The 21,871-nt window shown below is 44.1% G+C and overlaps 1 protein-coding gene and 1 long non-coding RNA gene across 7 annotated transcripts; both read right to left on the bottom strand.

Annotated features, from left to right (window-relative positions):
- Positions 1–308: 308 nt before the first annotated feature.
- LOC131403982 (mucin-16-like) lies at positions 309–10,818 on the bottom strand. Of its 3 annotated transcripts, none has more exons than XR_009219678.1 (4): positions 10,780–10,818; positions 10,360–10,622; positions 8,063–8,227; positions 309–586 (listed from the first exon to the last, which is right to left on the bottom strand). XR_009219678.1 is itself a non-coding variant. In XM_058538156.1 (3 exons), the coding sequence occupies exons 2-3, from the start codon at positions 10,609–10,611 to the stop codon at positions 9,978–9,980; spliced, it is 285 nt and encodes a 94-aa protein (XP_058394139.1). In that variant the 5' UTR covers positions 10,612–10,622; positions 10,780–10,818; the 3' UTR covers positions 9,948–9,977. The 3 variants fall into 3 exon arrangements, 1 of the variants encoding a protein (XP_058394139.1); XR_009219679.1 differs by having other exon boundaries at positions 309–570; XM_058538156.1 differs by lacking the exons at positions 309–586; positions 8,063–8,227 and adding an exon at positions 9,948–10,010.
- A 75-nt stretch (positions 10,819–10,893) lies between these two features.
- Positions 10,894–16,039, bottom strand: LOC131403984 (uncharacterized). 4 transcript variants are annotated; one of them, XR_009219680.1, is made up of 4 exons: positions 15,956–16,039; positions 15,127–15,217; positions 12,593–12,628; positions 10,894–11,068 (listed from the first exon to the last, which is right to left on the bottom strand). It is a non-coding gene; the product is annotated as an uncharacterized LOC131403984 (long non-coding RNA). The 4 variants fall into 4 exon arrangements; XR_009219683.1 differs by lacking the exon at positions 10,894–11,068 and adding an exon at positions 12,079–12,223; XR_009219681.1 differs by lacking the exons at positions 15,127–15,217; positions 15,956–16,039 and adding an exon at positions 12,932–13,023.
- Positions 16,040–21,871: the final 5,832 nt, after the last annotated feature.

Genomic DNA, 21,871 nt, shown 5'->3' with positions numbered 1-21,871 from the left:
AGTTTCAGTGAATTGACATCTTCAACAACACTTGCTATAGTCAGTCTTTTTAATTTTAGCCATTCTCAAGTGTGGTGGAATCTCATGATGACTGTCACTTTCATTTACCCAAGGACTCATGTTGTGAAGGAGAAGGTAAGCCACACACAGACTGGGAGAAAACATCTGCAAAACATATCCCTAGAAAAGGACGTGTATTTATAATCTATAAAGAGCTCTTACAACCCAATAGTAAGAAGACAAGCAACACGTCATGGCTTACCAGCAGACAGCAGATCAGGCCTGTGATGAGCACCAGGATTCCCGCCAAGCAGATGAGGATGAGGACCCAGAAGGGGAGGTCTGGGGAGACAAATGGTGGGGTGAGCCACCTCCTGTCATCACCCCAGGGCTCCTGCTGACCCCACTGTGCCTCAACCGTCCTTGACAAGGGTTGGCCAACTTTCCTCATCATCCAAGACCCTGTGCGCATGGTTCTCTTCAATGAGGCACAGCATCAAGATACTCGCCCCCTACCGTGGGCTGGGGCTTCCTGCAGGTTTACCAGGCTTCTCAGTCAAGGTGTCATCTCTGTTGGCAGAATATTCTGGAAGTGAATGAAATGGAGAATGCATGTGAGTGTGTTTCACTCTTTTTAATAAAACTTTTTGCACATAGAAAAATAAAGGAAACAGTCTCATAAACATACATCATCTAATTTAACCATGTATATTCCATCCAATTAAAACAATATTTCATCAATGTATAAATTATTAACACTTGCCACCCTTGATTCATCCCATGTTTTCAATGAAATATTAAAGTCAAGTAGATATCATCATGTTTCACCCCATTTTAGTTTCCATCTCTAAAAAGTGAGCACACTTTGCTACAAAATCCAAGACCATTATCACAGAACAAAAGTTTAATAAATTAAACCAAATTCATACCTCTGGGCACAGAGGACTGAATTTGGGCTGGACTTTCTTATGACGGCTGGGGGGAGAATGGGTCATCACAGTTGGCAAGCCTATGGGATCTCTCTAAATTTGTAAATTCCCACTCAAAAGTGTTCTTCCATGCCTAGAAACACATTCATCCCCTTCTCCCTTATCTATTTGCTTAATATTCATTTTCTAGGATTAACCTACAATGTAATATCCTACAGGAAGTCTTCTCTGATTTCCACCTGCAAGTATGAGTTTGTTCACATCAAATAATTGATAATTTTCAATTCTCTATTCTTGTTATTGCCAGCTACAACATAAACTCCAGGAGGGTAGGACACGCAGCACCCAATGGGCATGGGAGGAGGGGTGCAGGTCCCCCTACTTGTACCTCTACCCAGACAACCTCTTAGAGGTGTGCTGTCTGATATGGAGCAGCAACAAGTCTCTTTTTGAATTAAAATTAATTTTAGTTAAGAGGAGTGACGTCAGCATCATGGCGGAGTGAGCTTTCCCGTGAATTCTTCCCCCACAAGATACAACAAAAGTAACAGCCACAGACCAACAACGGAATCCCAGACAGTGAAAACCTAGAGTGGAGGGATCCACACTGCCGCACATCTGAGAGCGGAACGTGCTGGGCCCCCGGAGGAAGTGGGGAGAGGTAAGGAGAACTCCGCTCCCTCCCCATCAGATCAGCGATCCCGGTCTGCGCGGCTCCCAGAGAGGGGGGAGGGGCGGCCCTCGGCGGGAAACTGTAGCTCTTCGGGCTCTCTCAGCCAGTGGGAAACTCCCGCACAGAGGGCTCAGAGGAGCCACAGGGCTACCATCAACATCTGAGCACCCCAGAGAGCGGATAAAGAGGGGCAAATGAGAAGCCTCCCACGTCAGGGACCCAGAGGGCAAAAGAGAGAGCTCCCCACTCCCCGCAACCGGGAGTCTGCAGCTCGACCAGACCTAGCGATCCGAGGCAGACCTGAACAAACTGGACTGGACCCGTGGATCGCAGTGGGGAAAAAAACAAAACAAAACAAAACAAAACTGCGGATCGCAGCAGAAAAACTGGGGCAGAGCGCAGGGGGCTTAGACCACACAGCCCTTTACCACCAGACAGTGGCGGCAGGTGGAAATTGCAACCAGAGACTTCCAGGATGAGGAAAATCAAAACCAACACAGGAACCACAATGCAAAAATATGTGAAATCACCAGACCAGAAACAAAATGACAAGCACCCAGAAATCAACCCCGAAGACACAGAAATCCATAAACTAAATGACAGAGATTTCAAAATAGCTATCATAAAAACACTCAACGAAATACGAGACAACACAGACAAACAATTAAATGAGATTAGGAGTTTCTTCACAAAAGAGATTGAAATCATAAAGAAAAACCAATCAGTGCTGATGGAGATGAAGAACACAATGGAGGAGATAAAGGAGAATCTGGAGTCTTTAAAGAACAGAGCTGACAATATGGAGGAAAGAATTAGTACTTTAGAGGATAGGAATACAGATATACTCCAGATGGAAGAAGAGAGAGAACTAAGACTAAAAAGAAATGAAGAAAGACTCTGAGAAATATCGGACTCTATTAGAAAATGTAACATAAGAATTATAGGTATTCCTGAGGGAGAGGAGAGGGAAAGAGGAACAGAGAGCCTATTCAAGGAAATAATAGCTGAAAATTTCCCAAATCTGGGGAAGGAGCAGGAAATACCAGTAAGCGAAGCCAACAGGACGCCTATATATATTAACAGACAAAGGCCTTCACCACGACACCTAGTGGTAAGGCTAGCCAGGGTCAACGACAAAGAAACAATATTAAGGGCAGCTAGACAAAAACAAAAAACAACGTACAAAGGAACTCCCAGCAGGCTCTCAGCGGATTTCTCAACAGAAACTTTTCAGGCTAGAAGAGACTGGAATGATATATTCAAAATACTAAAAGACAAAAACTTTCAGCCAAGAATACTCTATCCAGCAAAAATATCCTTCAAATATGATGGAGAAATAGTAACTCTCCCAGATAAACAAAAGCTAAGGGAGTTCATGGCCACGAGACCGCCACTACAAGAAATACTCAAGAAGGCCCTCAGGCCTGAAAAAAAGAAGAGAAAGGGAACACAAAGCTTGGAGTAAGGAGAAAAGTAGGTAGACAAAATCAGAGAAATAGTAGATCTTTACCGGAATAGGTTAGCAACCACTTAAATACTAAACTCAAAGATCAAAGGAAGAAATTCACCAAAAATAAATTTAACCTCATCACTGTAAACATACAGCCACAACACAAGATAGAATAAGGTATAACAAGAGCAACTTAGAAGGGGAAGAGGAAAGTGACTGAATTGACTTAGTATAAGGAAATAGGAGGCTATCAGATAATGGACTCTCTCATACACAAGATTTTTTGCCCAAACCTCAAGGTAACCACTAAACAAATAATCAAATTAAAACCACATATGATAAACAAAGAGAAAACCAGAAGAATCATAAGACAGAACAACCAAACTGAATTGGCAGTCCAAAACAAATGGGACAAGAAACAAAGGAAATGCAAAAGAACCAGAAAATAAGTGACAAAACAGCAACATTCAGCCCTCATATTTCAATAATTACCCTAAATGTAAATGGATTGAACTCTCCAATCAAAAGATACAGAGTGGCAGGATGGATTAAAAAGCAAGACCCAACAATATGCTACCTTCAGGAAACACATCTTAGCACTAAAGACAAGCACAGGCTCAGAGTGAAAGGATGGAAGACAATACTCCAAGCTAATGGCAAACAAAAGAAAGCAGGTGTTGCCATACTCATATCAGACAAAGTAGACTTCAAGATAAAACAGGTTAAGAAAGACAAAGAAGGGAAATATATAATGATAAAAGGGACACTCCATCAAGAAGACATATCACTTATAAATATATATGCACCCAACATAGGAGCACCAATGTACATAAAACAACTATTAACAAACCTAAAAGGAGAAATCAACAACAACACAATAATAGTAGGGGATCTTAACACCCCACTTACAGCAATGGATAGATCATCCAGACAAAAAGTTAATAAAGAAATAGTAGACTTAAATGAAAAACTGGACGAGATGGACCTAGTAGACATATACAGAGCACTCCACCCAAAAACAGCTGACTACACATTCTTCTCAAGCGCGCATGGAACATTCTCTAGGATAGACCATATGTTGGGAAACAAAGCAAGCCTCAATAAATTTAAGAAGATTGAAATCATAACAAGCATCTTTTCAGACCATAAGGCTATGAAACTGGAAATGAACCAGGAAAAAAAAACTGGGAAAGTGACAAAAATGTGGAGATTAAACAACATGCTACTGAACAACCAATGGATCATTGATGAAATTAAAGGAGAAATCAAAAACTATCTGGAAACAAACGAAAATGATAACATGCCATATCAAACCATATGGGATGCAGCAAAAGTGGTCCTGAGAGGGAAACTCATAGCGATACAAGCCCACCTTAACAAACAAGAAAAAGCCCTAATAGGCAACCTTAAATTACACCTAACAGAACTAGAAAAAGAAGAACAAACAAAGCCCAAAGCCAGCAGAAGGAGAGAAATAATAAAAATCAGAGCAGAAATAAGTGATATTGAGACCAAAAAAACAGTAGAAAGGATTAATGAAACAAAGAGTTGGTTCTTCGAGAAGATAAACAAAATAGACAAACCCTTAGCCAGGCTTACTAAGAAAAAAAGAGAAAAGGCTCAAGTAAATAAAATTAGAAATGAAAGAGGAGAAATTACAACGGATACCATGGAAATACAGAGGATTATAAGAGAATACTATGAGAAATTATATGCCAACAAATTGGACAATCTAGAAGAAATGGATAAATTCTTAGACTTATACAACCTCCCAAAATTGAACCAAGAAGAAATGGAGAATCTGAATAGACCAATAACAAGTAAAGAGATTGAAATAGTAATCAAAAACCTCCCAAAAAATAAAAGTCCAGGACCAGATGGTTTCTCCAGTGAATTTTACCAAACATTCAAAGAAGATTTAATACCCATCCTCCTCAAACTATTCCAAAAAATAGAGGAAGATGGAACACTTCCTGAATCATTCTATGAGGCCAACATCACCCTGATACCAAAACCAGACAAAGACAATACAAAGAAAGAAAATTACAGGCCAATATCGCTGATGAACATTGATGCAAAAATCCTCAACAAAATATTGGCAAACCGAATACAACAATATATTAAAAAGATCATACACCATGATCAAGTGGGATTTATACCAGAGACGCAGGGATGGTTCAACATCCGCAAATCAATCAACGTGATACATCACATCAACAAAACAAAGAATAAAAACCACATGATCGTCTCAATAGACGCAGAGAAGGCATTTGACAAGATACATCATCCATTTATGATAAAAACTCTCAATAAAATGGGAATAGAAGGAAAGTACCTCAACATAATAAAGGCCATATATGACAAACCCACAGCTAACATCATACTCAACGGGGAAAGACTGAAAGCCATTCCTCTGAGAACAGGAACGAGGCAAGGCTGCCCAATCTCACCACTCCTGTTCAACATAGTACTGGAGGTTTTGGCCAGAGCAATTAGGCAAGAAAAAGGAATAAAAGGAATCCAAATAGGTAACGAAGAAGTGAAACTCTCACTATTTGCAGATGACATGATTGTATATATAGAAAACCCTAAAGAATCTGTTGGAAAACTGTTAGAAACAATCAACAACTACAGCAAAGTTGCAGGGTACAAAATCAATCTACAAAAATCAGTTGCATTTCTATATGCTAATAATGAACTAACAGAAAGAGAGCTCAAAAAGATAATACCATTTACAATTGCATCAAAAAGAATAAAATACCTAGGAATAAATCTTACCAAGGAGGTGAAGGACCTATACAATGAGAACTACAAGACATTATTGAGGGAAATCCACGATGACATAAAGAAATGGAAAGATATCCCATGCACGTGGATTGGAAGAATAAACATAGTTAAAATGTCTATATTACCTAAAGCAATCTACAGATTCAATGCAATCCCAATCAGAACCCCAATGACATTCTTCACAGAAATAGAAAAAAGAATACTAAAATTTATATGGGGCAACAAAAGACCCCGAATAGCTAAAGAAATCCTAAAGAAAAAGAACAAAGCAGGAGGCATCACAATTCCTGACTTCAAAACATACTACAAAGCAATAGTAATCAAAACAGCATGGTACTGGTACAAAAACAGACACACAGATCAATGGAACAGAATTGAAAGCCCAGAAATAAAACCACACATATACGGACAGCTAATTTTCGACAAAGGTGCTAAGAACATGCAATGGAGAAAGGAAAGTCTCTTCAATAAATGGTGTTGGGAAAACTGGACAGCCACATGCAAAAGAATGAAAGTGGACCATGTGCTATCGCCATTCACAAAAATTAACTCAAAATGGATCAAAGACCTGAAGGTGAGACCTGAAACTATAAAACTCATAGAAGAAAATATAGGCAACACACTATTTGACATTGGTTTTAAAGGAATCTTTTCGGATGACATGCCTACCCAGACTAGGGAAACTAAAGAAAAAATAAACAAGTGGGACTTTATCAGATTAAAGAGCTTTTATAAGACAAATGAAACCAGAATCAAGATGAACAAACAACCAACCAGCTGGGAGAGAATATTTGCAAAACATACATCTGACAAGGGGTTGATCTCCATAATATATAAAGAACTCACACAATTGAACAACAAAAAAACAAACAACCCGATCAAAAAATGGGCAGAGGAAATGAACAGACACTTCTCCAAGGAAGATATACAGATGGCCAATAGGCACATGAAAAGATGCTCAACATCACTAATCATCAGGGAAATGCAAATCAAAACAACACTAAGATACCACCTCACGCCTGTTAGAATGGCTATAATCACCAAGACAAAAAACAACAAATGTTGGAGAGGATGTGGAGAAACAGGAACCCTCGTACACAGCTGGTGGGAATGCAAATTGGTGCAGCCTCTATGGAAAACGGTATGGAGATTCCTCAAAGAATTAAAAATAGAGATGCCCTATGATCCAGCCATCCCACTACTGGGAATCTATCCAAGGCACCTGAAATCAACAATCCAAAGAGGCTTATGCACCCCTATGTTCATTGCAGCATTATTCACCATAGCCAAGAAGTGGAAGCAACCTAAGTGTCCCTCGACTGACAATTGGATTAAGAAAATGTGGTATGTATATACAATGGAATACTACTCAGCCATAAAAAAAGACAAAATCGTCCCATTTGCAACAACATGGATGGGCCTGGAGCGTATTATGTTAAGTGAAATAAGCCAGAAAGAGAAAGACAAACACTGTATGATCTCACTCATATGTGGAATACAAACCAACACATGGACAGAGAAAACTGGACTGTGGTTACCCGGGCAGTGGGGGTGGGGGGTGGGCACAAGGGGTGAAGGGAGTCATATATGGGGTGATAGACAAACAAAAATGTACAACCCAAAATTTCACAATGTTAGAAACCATTAAAACATCAATAAAAAAATAAAAAAAAAATTAATTTTAGTTAAATAAAATAAAAATTCTAACCTCAGTAACATTAAAAATCAGTAACAATAAAGACCAGTCACAATACCATGTTTCAAGCACTCAACAGCCACATGCAGCTATGCACTGGACAGCACAGATATAGAACATTCCACCACTGCAGAAAGTTCTAGTGCATTGGTGCTCATCTAGAGCGGGACTTGGCAAACTATAGCCTGTGGATCAGAAACCACATCCACTCCCAAACCTGTAAGTCTGCTTCACACACAGCTGGAGGCCCTCATTGACCATCGGGCCCAGTGGCTCTCAGTGCAGAGATAAGGAAACAAAAGTCCAGAGAGGGGAGGTGACTAGCTTGAGGTCACAGAGCTGTCTAGGAGAAGGTGAGGGCCTCCCATACTACACTGGTGTCCTTTTCTCTCTCTCAATGGTGGCTAAAGACTGGGGGACTATGCCACCTCCTGCCAGCCTGAGAAAGTTCAATGTTCTCTCAGCCCCAGGCCTCCAGAGTCCCCAGAAAGGCCTCACTTCCTTTCCCAATGACCAGGGAGCCTTACCATCCCCAAGGACATTCTTTCCGTCCAGGGTAAAGTTCTGCAGCTGGGTACCCTTCTGGTCAGCCGCAGGAATTCCTCATAGATGGCAACTCTGTCCAGTCTCTGTGCCAAGGCGGCTGGGTACACAGTGAATCCATTGCAGTGTGGTTACCATGGGGGACCAACCTGGAAGGACACAAGGGATGAACAAGGGTGTCTGGAATTCTACCCTGATTCTAGATTCCCTGCTTCTGGGTCCTGTCCAAGAGAACTTTCTGCAATAATGTCAACATTTGCCTGCACTACCAAATACACTCATTATTAGCCCCATGTTGTTATCAAGCACTTAAAATGTGGCTAGTGTGTGTGAGTGAGGAACTGAATTTCTCATGTAATTTCATTTCAAGTAATTAATTTATAAATAAATAACCACAGGGAGAACATTTTTGAAACTTTGGAGTAAGGACGCCTGCAAATGCATAAAAACAATGAGAACACTGGTAAAAATGGTCAAAATCAACTTTTCAGAAGTCTAGAAATTAATCAAAGGCTTGCAAGAATCTGAGGAGGGTTTAGTGAAGACACACGGTGGAATCTTGATAAAGGGAGCAAACTTCGTGGCACTATAACTTGCACTATTCCCATCCTGCTCTCACAACATCCTCCATAACTGTGAAAACCGTCAGTCTCAGAACCATGGTGGCTGAGACAACCAGCAGCACAGCAGCCATAATGGGTGTGGAGCTCTGAAAAGACCCCTCCCCACCCAACTGCAACTAGCTGACCTGCATGGCAGCTCCCCGAAAACACCCCATGTTCAGGGCTTGTCGTTACTAGACTCAGAGCTTGCCCAGAGAGGAAAGTCTGTCCCCAAGGCACTTGCTAAAAACAATCAGCGCTAATTGTTTTCTATTGTAGCTGCCTGAGGGAGTGATACCAGCAGAGGCAGGCAAGAGGTGAGCCAACAACTTAGAAGAAAAACTGGGGGAATGAGATGTCCACAGGGGGCTTTGAAAATCTCCAGGGTATTTGCGGGCATCTAGAAGGCCACAAGGGCTCAGGCCTGTGGCACGCCCAGGAAAGACTTGAGAACATCTTAATATCTCACCTCTAGTTGAAGGGTTGGGTTAATATCTGAAAACTTGATTATGTAATACACCATAGTAATAGAATAACGGCCAATACCACACAATCTCGACCACATATACAGAAAAGAATTTCACAAAATACAGCGCCCTTCATGTCTAAAGACAACAGAAAACACTGAACAAATTAGGAATAGAAAAAACTTTCTCAACCTATAAACAGCATCGATGAAAAACCCATGGACAACACCATATTCAATGGTGAAAGACTGAAAATTTCCCCCTAAGACCAGGGACAAGACATTGATGTCTGCCCTCATCTCGCATGTTAATCACAGGCACCAGAGGCTCTGATAAGGGCAATTAGGCAAGAAAAAGGAATAAAAGAGACCCAGATTGGAAGGGAAGATGTAAAACTATTTGGTTGGCAGATGAGAAGATATTGTATCTAGAAAAACCTAAAAAATACACCCCCCACACACACAATATGTGCATCGTATCCCAATAGGTGTATAAAAAATTTTAATTGCCTCATCTGGTTAGTGGCTCCAATATTGGAGAGCACAGGTAGACCACTAATATTTGTTGAACTTTTCCAGAAGAGGAGGAGGAGGAGGATGCTGGAGGTTGGTGGCCCCAAATGTTAATGCTTTTCTCAACCCCCGAAAACCTATGGAAGGAGATGGTAGGATTAGCTGACAGGGATGTGGGGCAGAATGGGCACCATGTCAGTGACTTCCAGATCAAGGATGTGTCACGGGAGCTCAGAGCCATCAGCCACCAGCTCAACCAATGCTTCCAATCTCCTCAACCTACATCAGGTCGGTGACCAGGCAGGAGTGGAATATGTCTCACAGCTGGCTGCCTCTGTAGAGCTTGGTGACCTAGAACAAACGCGAGGGAGAGTGGGTGAGATGGAGGTCTCCTGGAGACGCAGGGGGCCACTGGAGCCAGTGAAACATCACAGACCTTGGGGCAAGGGAGACCTGACTTCAAATCCTGGCTCTGCCCCTAACTCACTGTGTGACCTTAGGCACAATAATCCCCTTTCTGAGCTTCAGTTTACCCATGTGAGAAATGGGGAAGGCAGCTAGGACATCACCTCTGGACACTGAGAGAACCCAGGGACGCAGGGAAAGTGAAGGGTTGAAACAATCACGTAACAGATGTAAGTCAGACAGAGGAATGACGGTGCCCTCAGGGCAAGGAGCGATGCGAGAGGGGAGACCCCACCTGGTCCTGGGTGTCCCTCAGCAGGACGGTGTACTCCGAGGATGTGGGCTCCGGGTTGCTGAGGTTCCAGCTGATGATGTGGAAACGTAGCTGGTGCTCTCTCTGGATGGATAAACTCTGGGATGCAGAGCCTGGAGCCACCGAGAGGAAGAGCAGACAGGTGGAGACTCTCCGCTCCCAGCACAGAGGCATGGTGGCCCACGGGGTCAGGATGGTAGGTGCAGACGGCGTCCACACTGCTGGCTTCCCCATCCTTTTCAGGCCTGGGGAGAGAGGGATGTGGGGACTCTAGAGAGAGGTCCTGAAACCTCTGGGGTGGGGGCCAGAACAGGAAGGAGGAAATGGGAGGACAGGGGGGAGACAGAGAGGGGTGGTGACAAAAGTGGTCATTAGGGGCAAATGCTCAGGGGAGGGTCTCACCTGAGGGAGACCAGTCTGCAACTCAAGGAGAAGAGGCCCAGGCTGCTCTTCTTGGACAAGGATCCACCTGGGGAGGAAGGAGGAGGAGGATGAGAGGAGGGACAGGGAGTGGGGGAGGGGCTGGGTGGGATTTAACCCAACAGGAGCTGCTGGAACCAGGGTCTCCCCAGGCTCTGCAGGACCCTCTCAGTGGAGTTGAACGTGGCTGAGCAGTTGCTCCTGTCTTATGAATACCGGAGGGTGGAGATGGGGAAGGGGACTGTGAGGGTCTTCAGGTTGTGCCCCAAAGCTGCAAGACGAGAGGGAGAGCGATGGCCATCACTGAAATCTGGCCTGAGACCACACCAGAGTCCTGCACTCATTATCATCTGTCGTCTTCTCTCCCAGGGGCACCACCACCCACCCGTGTGGTCACCCAAGTCAGAACCAGCACATCTGCTCAGCTCCTCCTCCCTCCCAGTAACACCAATTCCAGTTGCACACTGGTCCTCACATACACTCCCTCTCTCCATCCCTGTCCCAGCTCAGGTCTTAACTTCCTTCACCCGGACCAACACCCCAGCAGGCGCACTGGATGCTCTGTCTAAAGGATGTTCTACAAGGACCACTAGAAGAATCTTTCTGAAATGAATACCTCACTAGGGCCACCACTGCTCTAGTACCACCCATGGCTCCCTATGGCCTTCAGTGTTTAGTTCAACCTTCTTGACCTGGCACTCAAGGCTCTACTCAATCTGGCTCCTGCTGACCTTTCAGTCTCATTTTATCCATGTACTGCGGGTTAAACTTTATGCTTCACGCAACCCAAATTCGTTTCAATTCTCCCCATAGGGCATGTTGTTTCTGGCCGGAGCCTTTGATCATGGAATCCTCTCTGCCAGGAAAACCCTTCATCCTCTAGTTGCCAGGGTCCCTCCTACTTATTCTTAAAGACTCCATTCTGGTGAAACTTTCTCTAGCAAGCTCTTCCCCTCCAAATGATGCCAGGCGCCTCTCCCCGAAACATCCCACATTGTACTATAATGGTGTGTTAATTTCACAAGACTCGGGGCTCTCTGAGGGCTGGCCTTAGACTGAACCGTCGGTATAATCTTTGTGATCAGCATGATTGCCCTAAAACCAGAATTTCACACCCTGGCTTCCCAGCTCCTGGATCACAACTGGCTGGTGGAGGAGTGGGGCTGGAGAGCTTCTCTTGGGAAGGAAAAGGGGCCCCCAGATACCTGTGGTGGCTTCTGGTGGCACAGGTGATGATGAAGTATGCAGGGACGTGGTGGCTGGCTCGGGAGCTGTGGCGAGGGCTGTCTCAGGGAGGGACAGAGTGGGAGGAGCCCCCAGGCTCACCCGGGCTCCAGCAGTGGCTGTCCCAGGACCACCATTCACAGGTGAAGCATACATGAGAGTGAGGGGAGGGGTGACTGTGTGAGTAGAGGGATGAGCAAGCCTGTGGATGAGAGGAGCCCAAGAGACAGAGATAGGTGAACAAGAGAGACTGAACTCGGAGGAGAGGCAGATGGACGGGCAGAAAACTGGACAGACGGATGGGACACCTGGAAAAGGAGGACCAAGGGCGGGGCTTCAGGAGAATTAAAGTGAAAACCACGTGGGGTCAGAATGTGGTGGAGAACACGTCTGTGTCTAAGGCTTTCTCACCCTGGGCTGGGACTCTCCACCAGAACCCGGGAGGGAGAGAAGGGATGAATTAGGGCCCTTCCAGGTGCTCCCTCACCAAGGACAGCGGGTGAAGGAGAACAAGTGCTCCCCAACCCCAAATGCGGACGGGACCCAGGACATCAGGGCCAGGAATACTCACCGGTGGTAGCTGGGGCCACGGCTCCATAGGTGTAATCTGTGGAGAGAAGGCGAGAGGAGCTGAGCAAGAGCTGGGGTGAATATAAAGGATTAAGGGAGAGGGAGGGTGTAGGGAGCTTTGTGGGAAAATCAGAGGGGAAAGCAGAGGGGAAGAGGGGAGGGGTGTTCAGGGTGGAGGCAACGAGATGGAAGGTGGCTGGACCCAGTGATCACACAGTGATGAGGAGACTGATCCCAGACCAGGAGCATAGAGAGATGGATCATAGCTCACTTTAGAGCAACGGAGGCAACACAGAACTCTGACTGGGAGAGAGAGTGTGGCTGTAGCCCAGCCCCTCACCACTGACGTAGAGGCTGTCCCCGTCCAGGGTGAGGGAGCCCAGGTGGGTGACACGCTGGGTCTCATGGCGCGGCTCCCAGTAGAGTCACTCTCTGTCCAGCCCAGGATCAGCGGGGGTCAGAGTGGAAGGTGCAGATGATGTCCACCCCAGTGGCTGCCCCACCCTTCTCAAGCCTGGGGGAGGGAGAACCTGGGGACATGGAATACTGAGCAGGGGTCCTTCTGGGTGTGGAAAGCGAGAGAGGGGAAGGGAGGAGGCTGAGGGAGAGGCTGAAGGGGCTGCTCTGATGTCTAGAGTGGCTCTCCTCGGTGTCTCCCGTCTGAGACAACCCCCTCACAAGTAAGGCCTGACTTCCTTTAGGATGTGGAGGGGGGCCTGTGAGTGACAAAGAGGGGTGAACACACAGACCTGGGTGAGGGGGCGCCTGCAGGTCTGCACGGACAGCAGCGAGGAGAACAGTCAGTGCCCTGTGCCATCTGACACATGCAGGCAAGAAAGTACCGTTAACGTTCTCTCGGTTCCACACTCCAAGGTCTTTTCTTTCTACTTCTTTCCTGCTCCACAGCCATCACCCAGGCCTAGGGAACAGTCACTTTATTCCTCATCTTATTCCCAGCACCTCCCATCTTGCCTCTTCAGTCTACATTCTTAACCATGAAGTCCATCTGAACCCACGTGCTTACACCAAACGCTAATCACATCCTCCTTCTACTCGCATCTCTCCAGAGTCTTTCCACTGGTCTTGGAACAGAGTCCCAAGTCACCCCTGATCTGGTCCTGCCTGTCCCCCCTCGCCGGCGTGGCTCACACCCCTCCCCCTGTGTTGACTCGGCTCAGCCATCCCTCTTCTCAGTTCACGGACACACCAGGCTCTCTGCTTCAGGGGTGTCCTCATGCGGGTCCCTCTGTCTGAAACGCTCTCTTGAACACATTCCCACACCCTCACTCCAGTCTAACCCTCCAACTAGCTAAATCCAGTCCCAACTCTAGCTCTCAAACTAAATATCAGTCCTTCTCAAGAGGGCTTCCCTGCCCCCTCAGGTTGAGTCACCTTGTGCCAAACTCCCACATCACTCTCATCAGGAACTGTCTAAAATCCAAATTCCCAAATACAATATAAATTCCACGGAGGTGGGACAAGGTCTCTCTGGTTCTCCAGGTCCCCATGCATGTGGCCCAGGGCCTGGCTCATCAGATGAGGAACCATCCCGGTTTGTCTAGGACTGCCCTGGTTTGAACACTAAACGTCCTGTGTCCTGGAAATCCCCTCTGTCCTGAATAAACGAGGATGGTGGGTCACCATAAATTATAAACTCAAAGAGTATCTATTACATGACAAGCACACATTCCCCTCAAGAACATCACAGGAAAGCTAGAATGAAAAAGCCACACACACATACACACACAATTAGTAGAGGCCAACAACTAAATACAAAATTACTTAACAAGATTCTCTGCAACGTGAATCACCAGACTGGTATTTCAGAAAAGTTTCAAGAAACAAAGTTAATTCCCTTTAGAAGGCAAAGTGGTGAGGACAGTCATTTTAGAGACTAGTGCCCTGCCCTGTAATCTACAGTGTTGCTTAGTACTCCTCCCAATGATTTGAAATGGCATAAAGAAAAAAATGCTCAAAATAAATCTGGCTACTGGCAAATTCAATGTTAAATTTGTTATTAATACAAAGAAGTTCCAATCATCTTTTTCCCTAAATGCTCCTATATTTCAAATTTTTGTGGAGGATTTATAAGACTTTAGAAGTCAAGTTGAATGGGTCTAAGGAATGTTGCTGAGTATCCCTGCTAATATTTAATGGGACGTCTTCTAATACTACATACACACGCAAAACATTTCTGTATTTATATTACATATAAATCCTGATTTTTGAGTATTATGCAATGCCAGTAAATCTATATTTTCTACTATAATACACATTTGCAGTTATTTACACTTGTTTTATATGTTCTTATTTGCATATAACTGTACTTACTGAAATATTTACCACATAGAACCACACACAGCTTACCGTCTTTCCCTTGAATATAATCCATCCAAGATCAATAATTTTTCTCAAGATACCCTCACTCTCAGTGTCCATGTGGTGACAACCTGAGCCCAGGAAAGCCCACTAGCAGGTCTTCTGCACAGCGGAGGCTGCCGGAACCTGCTGGTACCAGGTCGACAGGGTACTCACCTAGTCACACAGAAATCCATGGATCAGCGAGGACAGGTGGACCCTGAGGCTGGTTTCACCTCAAACTTGAGCTCCACGGATGTTTTCGTGTCTGAGGGGGGGAAACAAAAGCGCAAACAAGCTTTTGAGGCCTTTTCTAGGGTGTTGGATGGAAAGTTCACCCCATTCACTTTTCTTTTTTGTATTTACTGATTTAACTGTAACTGTTGGCTGTGACTGGATTTTCCCGATTCCTATCCAGTCACCTGCTCCCCAAGATGGGAGGAAGCAGCTTGGTGCTGTGTGCACTTGTGTCCCTCAACTCACTTGGCTGGACAGACACTTTTTGGTGACTCTGGACCCTTTAAACAAGCTTGTCATTTATGGCCCCTGTAAGTGGCTCGCTGACTTGTAAACATTTCCCACACTTCATACAGGGCTGGGGAGATTTTCAGGCCCTGGAGCAGGTTTCCCAACCTCGGCACCACTGACATTTGGGGCCGGACAATTCTCTGTCGGGCTGTCCTGGGCCCCGGAGGACGCTGAGCAGCATCCCTGCCTCCCCCCCTAGATGCCAGGAGCGCCCCCATTAGTAACAACCCAAACACCGCCTCCAGACGCGGATAAGCCCCCTGGGGACAAAATCACACGGAGGACGGTGACGGGGACTCTGAGGAGGGGCCGGCGGCGCCCGGAGCCGGGAGGAACAGCAGCCTCGGGCGCCCTGAGCGAACAGCCCGGGGTACACGGGGCTCCGGGGGGACGGGGGGACGCCGGGCCGTGACGGGGCTGCCCGCGGCCCAGGCCCCTCCCTGGACCGCGACCGGAGCCGGGACCGCCCGCCGCTTACCGCGCGTCGCCCCTTCGGCCGAAGGTCCACGGGAATGCGGTCCGCGCCGAGAAGACTGGACACACCGCGCAGACCTCCCGCTCCATCCACAGCGCCGCCCGCGCTTCCGCTTCCGGTCTCGGGCGGGCGTTCTGGGAGGACGCAGGTTCGGGGAGGACGGACGTTTGGGGGCTCTGGGTTGAGGCGGCGTGGGGGGCGGGGCAGGGGGCGGGGCAGGGCGGGGCCGCGCACCCCAGCCTCGGGGGAGGTGTCTAGTTTCTTGAGTTAATGTGAGACCGGTCCGCGGGCTGGGTCAGCACCAGGGACAGGGACCAGGTCTAGGGGCGGGGCTGTGGGTGGAAACCAGCTCTAGAGGCGGGGCTGTGGGCGGGGACAAGGGTGCGGGCGGGGCAAGGGGCGGGACCAGGCTGTGGGCGGAGCCAGGCCCGAGTGCTGTGCGGAGACCAGTTCCAGGGGCGAGAAGTGGCGGGGGTGGGGCTGGAATAAGTCTGGCCAACTTCACAGTGGGAGGAAATCAGCTCCAGGGGCGGGGCTGGAGGCGGGGCTTTACGTGGACCCCTAGACTGTACAGGTAGCTGGATGTTGAACAGCTTTTCTTCATTCCTTTCCTCACGTTTATACAGCCTCATAGAATGATGTGCCCATATTTAGAATTATAAACTTTTTGTGCGTGTTTGCTGTTCTTAATTTCATTAAAAAATTGGATCATATATTCACATTTCTCTACAACTTACTGTCCCAAGCAGTATATAACGCTACTTTAATTTTAATTTAAAAATCTGGGGGGAGGGAGGCCACTACGTCATAGATGCACGTATAGGAAAACTTCAAAGAGTGGTGCAAAGTCAGTAAAATATTCTCACTCTACCACTGTCTCCCAGTCCTTTTGCACAGAGATAAACATCCTTTTCTCCTCTATCCTTCCAGACATACTGTGTATATGTGGGCCTGTGTATATGTTCAAGCCCAAGAGGGAGGTCCCCAAGCAAAACCTGAAGCCCATGAATTGTCTCATGTGTCAGAAGTTACTGAAAAGAGATTTAAATTTCTGGTGGAAGGAGATGAACTAGTGATGAATCCATAGCAAGACAAGAAAGAAATAAGGGAATTTTACCATTTAAAAGGTCAAAGGAAAAAGTGAGAAAGAAAATGTGTTCATAATATCTGATGTAGCACATCTCTGGATAAGATTCGTATGCTATAAAATGGTAAACACTTATGTCATAAAACAGTAGACATTGAATTTTGATTTATCCTAATTCATTAAATAGTTATATTGGGCAAGGGGAATTATGTTTTTAATGTATGTAAGAACTCTTCATGCTGATTTTTTCAGAGAAGAAAGAAACTATAAATAGTCAAAAGATGAAAAATGAAAAAGTGTATGAGTAGCTAATATAGAAATACAGATTTTCAACCAGATAATTAAAGAACTTGTTTTTGGAATGAGAGTCAAGAGTGGGGAAGGTAGATTTCATTAAAAGGCTTGAAGTATTATTTGAGAGATGTGCGTATAGACACACACACACGCACACACGGGAGCCTGAATTTGCATTCCAAAGGGATCATCGAACTCTACAAATAATTTGTAAAAAGGATTCACTTTACAACAGTAGAACATATTTTGAAAACTACAGACTTCAAGCATAAAAAAAGCTCTCATCATCCCAGTAGAAAAATGAATGGGGCATCACTTTCCAACCGACATGGTGATAAGCATTTGACATACATTACTCTTGAGTATTTTCACAGCAACCCATAGGAAGATGGTATTATCTATCTCCATTTTGCAGATGAGGAAATTGATGACAGCATATTGCTAAAATTTTCATATAATTTCTCAATAGATGTTGTTTTATGTTAAAATTGTTTATTGAATTTTCTTTTCGTTAATAAAACAATATATGCCATTCTTACAAATAAGCAAAGAGTGTGTAAAAACAATTTAGCAAAACGACAGTTTTCTTTTGATATAATTAAATATAACAATCACTTTATTATTTTTCTGCTCTCTGCCTCACATCTAGGAATATACTTCCTATCCTAAAGGCTTACTAGAAAACTCTACTAAAAATCAAGAATCAGGGAATACCCATATTATGCAAGGTTCCTGAATACATGCAAAAAAAGCCATTATAACAAGTTTTTGTACAAAAATCTTCGATCATTCATGAACTGATAACAACACAAATCATGATTAGGCAAGGTATTTCTGTAGAATGACAAATACTTAAACTTTATACATTTAGAAAGTAGTTCATTACAGTAACTAATGTGTAGAAGGAGAATTTTTTCAAACTCATTAAGTGCCAGGAAAACGTTTGACAAAATGCACCGCAATATTATTCACAATAGCCAAGAGATGGAAACTACCTAATTGTGCATCTGTGGGTGAAAGGATGAAGAAAATCTGGGGCATCTGTACAATGGAATATTATTCAGCCTTAAAAAGGAAAGAAATCCTGTATTCAGAATTGCTTGCGCGGATCATTTCAGTAGTCATGTGCTTTCTTGCTTAGTCCCCTCTGGTCCATTCGCCAACCAGAAACCAGGGTGATCCTTTTACAATGTAAGTGCCACAACCTCTAATGGATCCCTAAAAGAGACTTTGGAGGTAGGCTGCCTGGGTACCAGCTGTGTGACCTTGGACGTTTATATAACCTCTAATGTTCCTCATCCATACAATAGGGGTTACTAGTATTGTCTCCATAGCATTGTTGTGAGGATTAAATGAGTGAATACATGTCAGATGCCTAGAATGTGCCTGGCACATGGTAAGGCAACATGAAAAATTTCACTGTAATTATAACCAAATTAAATATTGTGATGGCCTATTAATTAAGTTGAACCATATGAAATTTCTAATATTCACCCATTTTGACCCATTATTATGGTTGAATAAATGATAAAACTCAGTCTAGGCGGGTTGTGTAGAGTCAAAAAGGATTGGATAAATGAAAATATTACTAGAAAAAATAAGCTGAAAAAGATGGCTTTGCAATTTACAAAGCAGTTTCTCATACTTTGTTTCATTTAATCTCTATAGAATGCTTTTCAGGGTGTTATTACCACTGACTCTGAAGGAGTAACTGACTTGCTCCAAATCACACCACATTAAATAACACAATTAGAGTGGAAACATCATTTCGAGTATAAATCCCATATGATATTTTGTTTTCCCTTCATAATATCATCCATCCTCTCAAGAAAGTGATGAAATAATGCTGATTCATAGGAACTTAGTCTTAAAGAGACATACTCTCAGATGATAAACACTATGTCTTTGAAACAGGGGTGTTGCGAGAAGAAACATGGGACCCATGCTTTCTGGGTTTTCAAATCCATGCTTAGAGTTCTGGGAAAGAGTAAAAGAAGGGAAAGGGTGAAAAATAGTCCAGAATGAAAAATGTTTGATGTATATGTAACTTTATTGATCACCTCAAGATTCTCTTTTTGTTTATGGTCTGTGTCACCCTACTAGAATATAAATGTTCTTAGGGTAGATCACTGCTATCTTGCAGCAAGTGGTAGGCTCTGAGTAAATATTTATTAAAGGAATGAAAGTGGCCTTGAATACATCTGCTCTTGACTCACCAGAGAACAGCCCCATACTAGGCAAATGGCATCATTAGTAAAATTTTAAAAATCATATCCTTATTAACTCGTAACCATGGATTCAAGGCTCCCATTTACTTCATACTTTCGAAGTACAGAAGAATTCTGGTGTATTAGGAAATGTTTCCACAGCCTTGCTGTAAAATAAAGCAAGACTTTGTGGCCCATTGATTGCTGGTTCCAGCAGGGCCCATCTCTATACTTACCTCTAAATAATTAACTATAGATTTGTTATCCCAGTGAACAGCGATTTGGTATGGAACCTGTTTTATCAGTGTCATGCAAAAGTAGACATTTGGTATGTCTTGAAGTGGTGATATGGATAATAATGTTGATGCAGAAGAAGACAACTAAAAATTCTCTCTGATCTTTGTTAAGTGTATCTGGGTGAAGGGTATCTTGGAATCACTGGATTTCAGAACTCAAAAAGACTCATCCAACTCTTCATGTTACAGGTGAAGAAAATGAGGTCTAAAGAGGTTGAGAGATTTGACCAGGACTAATTCCTGGGACTAGAGAGAGATCCTCTGATTCTCAGCTGACCACATTGTCATAGCATCTCCAGCTCCAAACAGCCAAGAGAAGCAAGTCTGTTGACTTCCAGGTAGAAGTGATTCCCCTGCACGTTTTTACTTTCTCTTAGATGCCTGCTCTGCCCTGACAAGGAATTTATCTGGTGTTTACGCTACACTTAAGAAGAGGAAAATGCTCCTGGCAAACATTATTGTGATTCAGTGTGGCACTGGAGAGCACAGTCATGAAAAAATGAGAATCAAAAGAATGAGAGGTAAATAATATTAGAGAAGAAGAGAAAATCTATTATTTGAGTGGGACATAACTTATAAAGTTTACAACTGGTAAGTAAGTTGAGTAATGTGAAAGGAAGCTAGATTCCTATATGAAACATCAAAAATACTGTTATATGAGCCAGAATTAGTTTAAACAAAAAGGAAAAGAAAGGGTGAGTCCACTCTCTCCTCCTGACCTGGGACGCCGATTGTTCCCTGCCCTTGGACAATAGAGGTGCTGGTTCTCAGGCCTTCAGACTTCAGCTGAGTTATACCACCAGCTTTTCTGGTTCTCCAGCTTGCAGATGGCAGATTGTGGGACTTCTCTGCCTCCATAACCTCGTGAACCAATTCCTGTAATACATCTCCACATCTCTATGCTTATATATATTCTATTTCTGTTTCTCTAGACAACCGTGACTAATACACGTGGATGACAAAGTCCATAGTAGGTGCACAGAGAGGAACTTTCGCAAAGCAAAGGAGGCTCCCCCACCCCACAGGAGAAAGCAACTCATCCTATCCTGGCAGCATGCATCAGCACATGCACGCGCGCGCACACACACACACACAAACACAGCTAACTTTAGAAATGTACTCAAGCTCAAACTCTCTCTCTCTGCCCTATAGGTCATCACAGTGGTTATTTCCACATGGCATGTTATAAATTCTTTGCAGTTTATTATGTCTTTCCTCGCGTTAAGACTAGGTCAAACAGGGGCGGTGAGTCTGTTTAGCTTTTTTGTAGATCACAGGTTTTACACCAGAGTTTTGCATGTAGTAGGTGCTCTATAAATAGAACGACCAAATAGTTTTCTCTCCAAACTGGAACATATTGAGGAATGAAAAGGGTAGTATTAATAATTATGATAGGACAACAGGAAAAATATCTGCTGACGACAGAAATTGAGGATTTAAAAGGTAAGGTGAACTGATCAGTTTTACATTTTAAACAGATCACTGTAAGTAGAATCTCATAGGCTGATTACAGGGAGAGAGGATTTGGAAATCTTAAGCTGTAATTGCCAATTTATTGCAGTATACCAGAAAAACTTGATATCTTTGCATAAATGTAGTTAAGTGGATGGGTTTAAAATATTTCAGGAAGTGAACTTTTAGTATTTGAATTAGATAGGTAGGTAGGTAGGTAGGTAGGTAGGTAGATAGATAGATAGACACATATAATATACGAGCTCTTTTTGTGTGCCAAGCCATATGAGAACACTGTTGAGGGAAACATCTAGAAAATCTACATTAGACATGTCTATATGGAGTATCCCATTTAGTGAGAACTGAATATTGAAAGAAAGAGATGATGCACATATAAGTAAAGTAGAACAAAATATCAACAAAGAGGAAAAATGGAGTTTTGTAATTTAGGTTGCTAGAGCAGGAGAGTTCACTGTGTGGGAATGGTATTTTGTGTCATTTCTGAAAGGTGATTAGAAATGATTCAAAAGTGAAGAATCTGTAGGAGGATTCAGGAAGGTGGATGGATGGGTCATTGATATGA

Source organism: Diceros bicornis, unplaced genomic scaffold, assembly GCF_020826845.1.
Source record: "Diceros bicornis minor isolate mBicDic1 unplaced genomic scaffold, mDicBic1.mat.cur scaffold_97_ctg1, whole genome shotgun sequence".
NCBI classification, from domain to species: Eukaryota; Metazoa; Chordata; class Mammalia; order Perissodactyla; family Rhinocerotidae; genus Diceros; species Diceros bicornis.
This window is presented reverse-complemented; position numbering and strand designations above follow the sequence as displayed.

What these genes read in the sequence shown, in the direction of transcription:
- LOC131403982 (XM_058538156.1), bottom strand. Translation starts at nt 10,611, where the DNA reads ATGGGGAAGCCAGCAGTGTGGACGCCGTCTGCACCTACCATCCTGACC. An exon ending in TGAGGGACACCCAGGACCAG is followed by an intron (nt 10,011 to 10,359) that starts GTGGGGTCTCCC and finishes CGTTTGTTCTAG; the next exon opens with GTCACCAAGCTCTACAGAGG.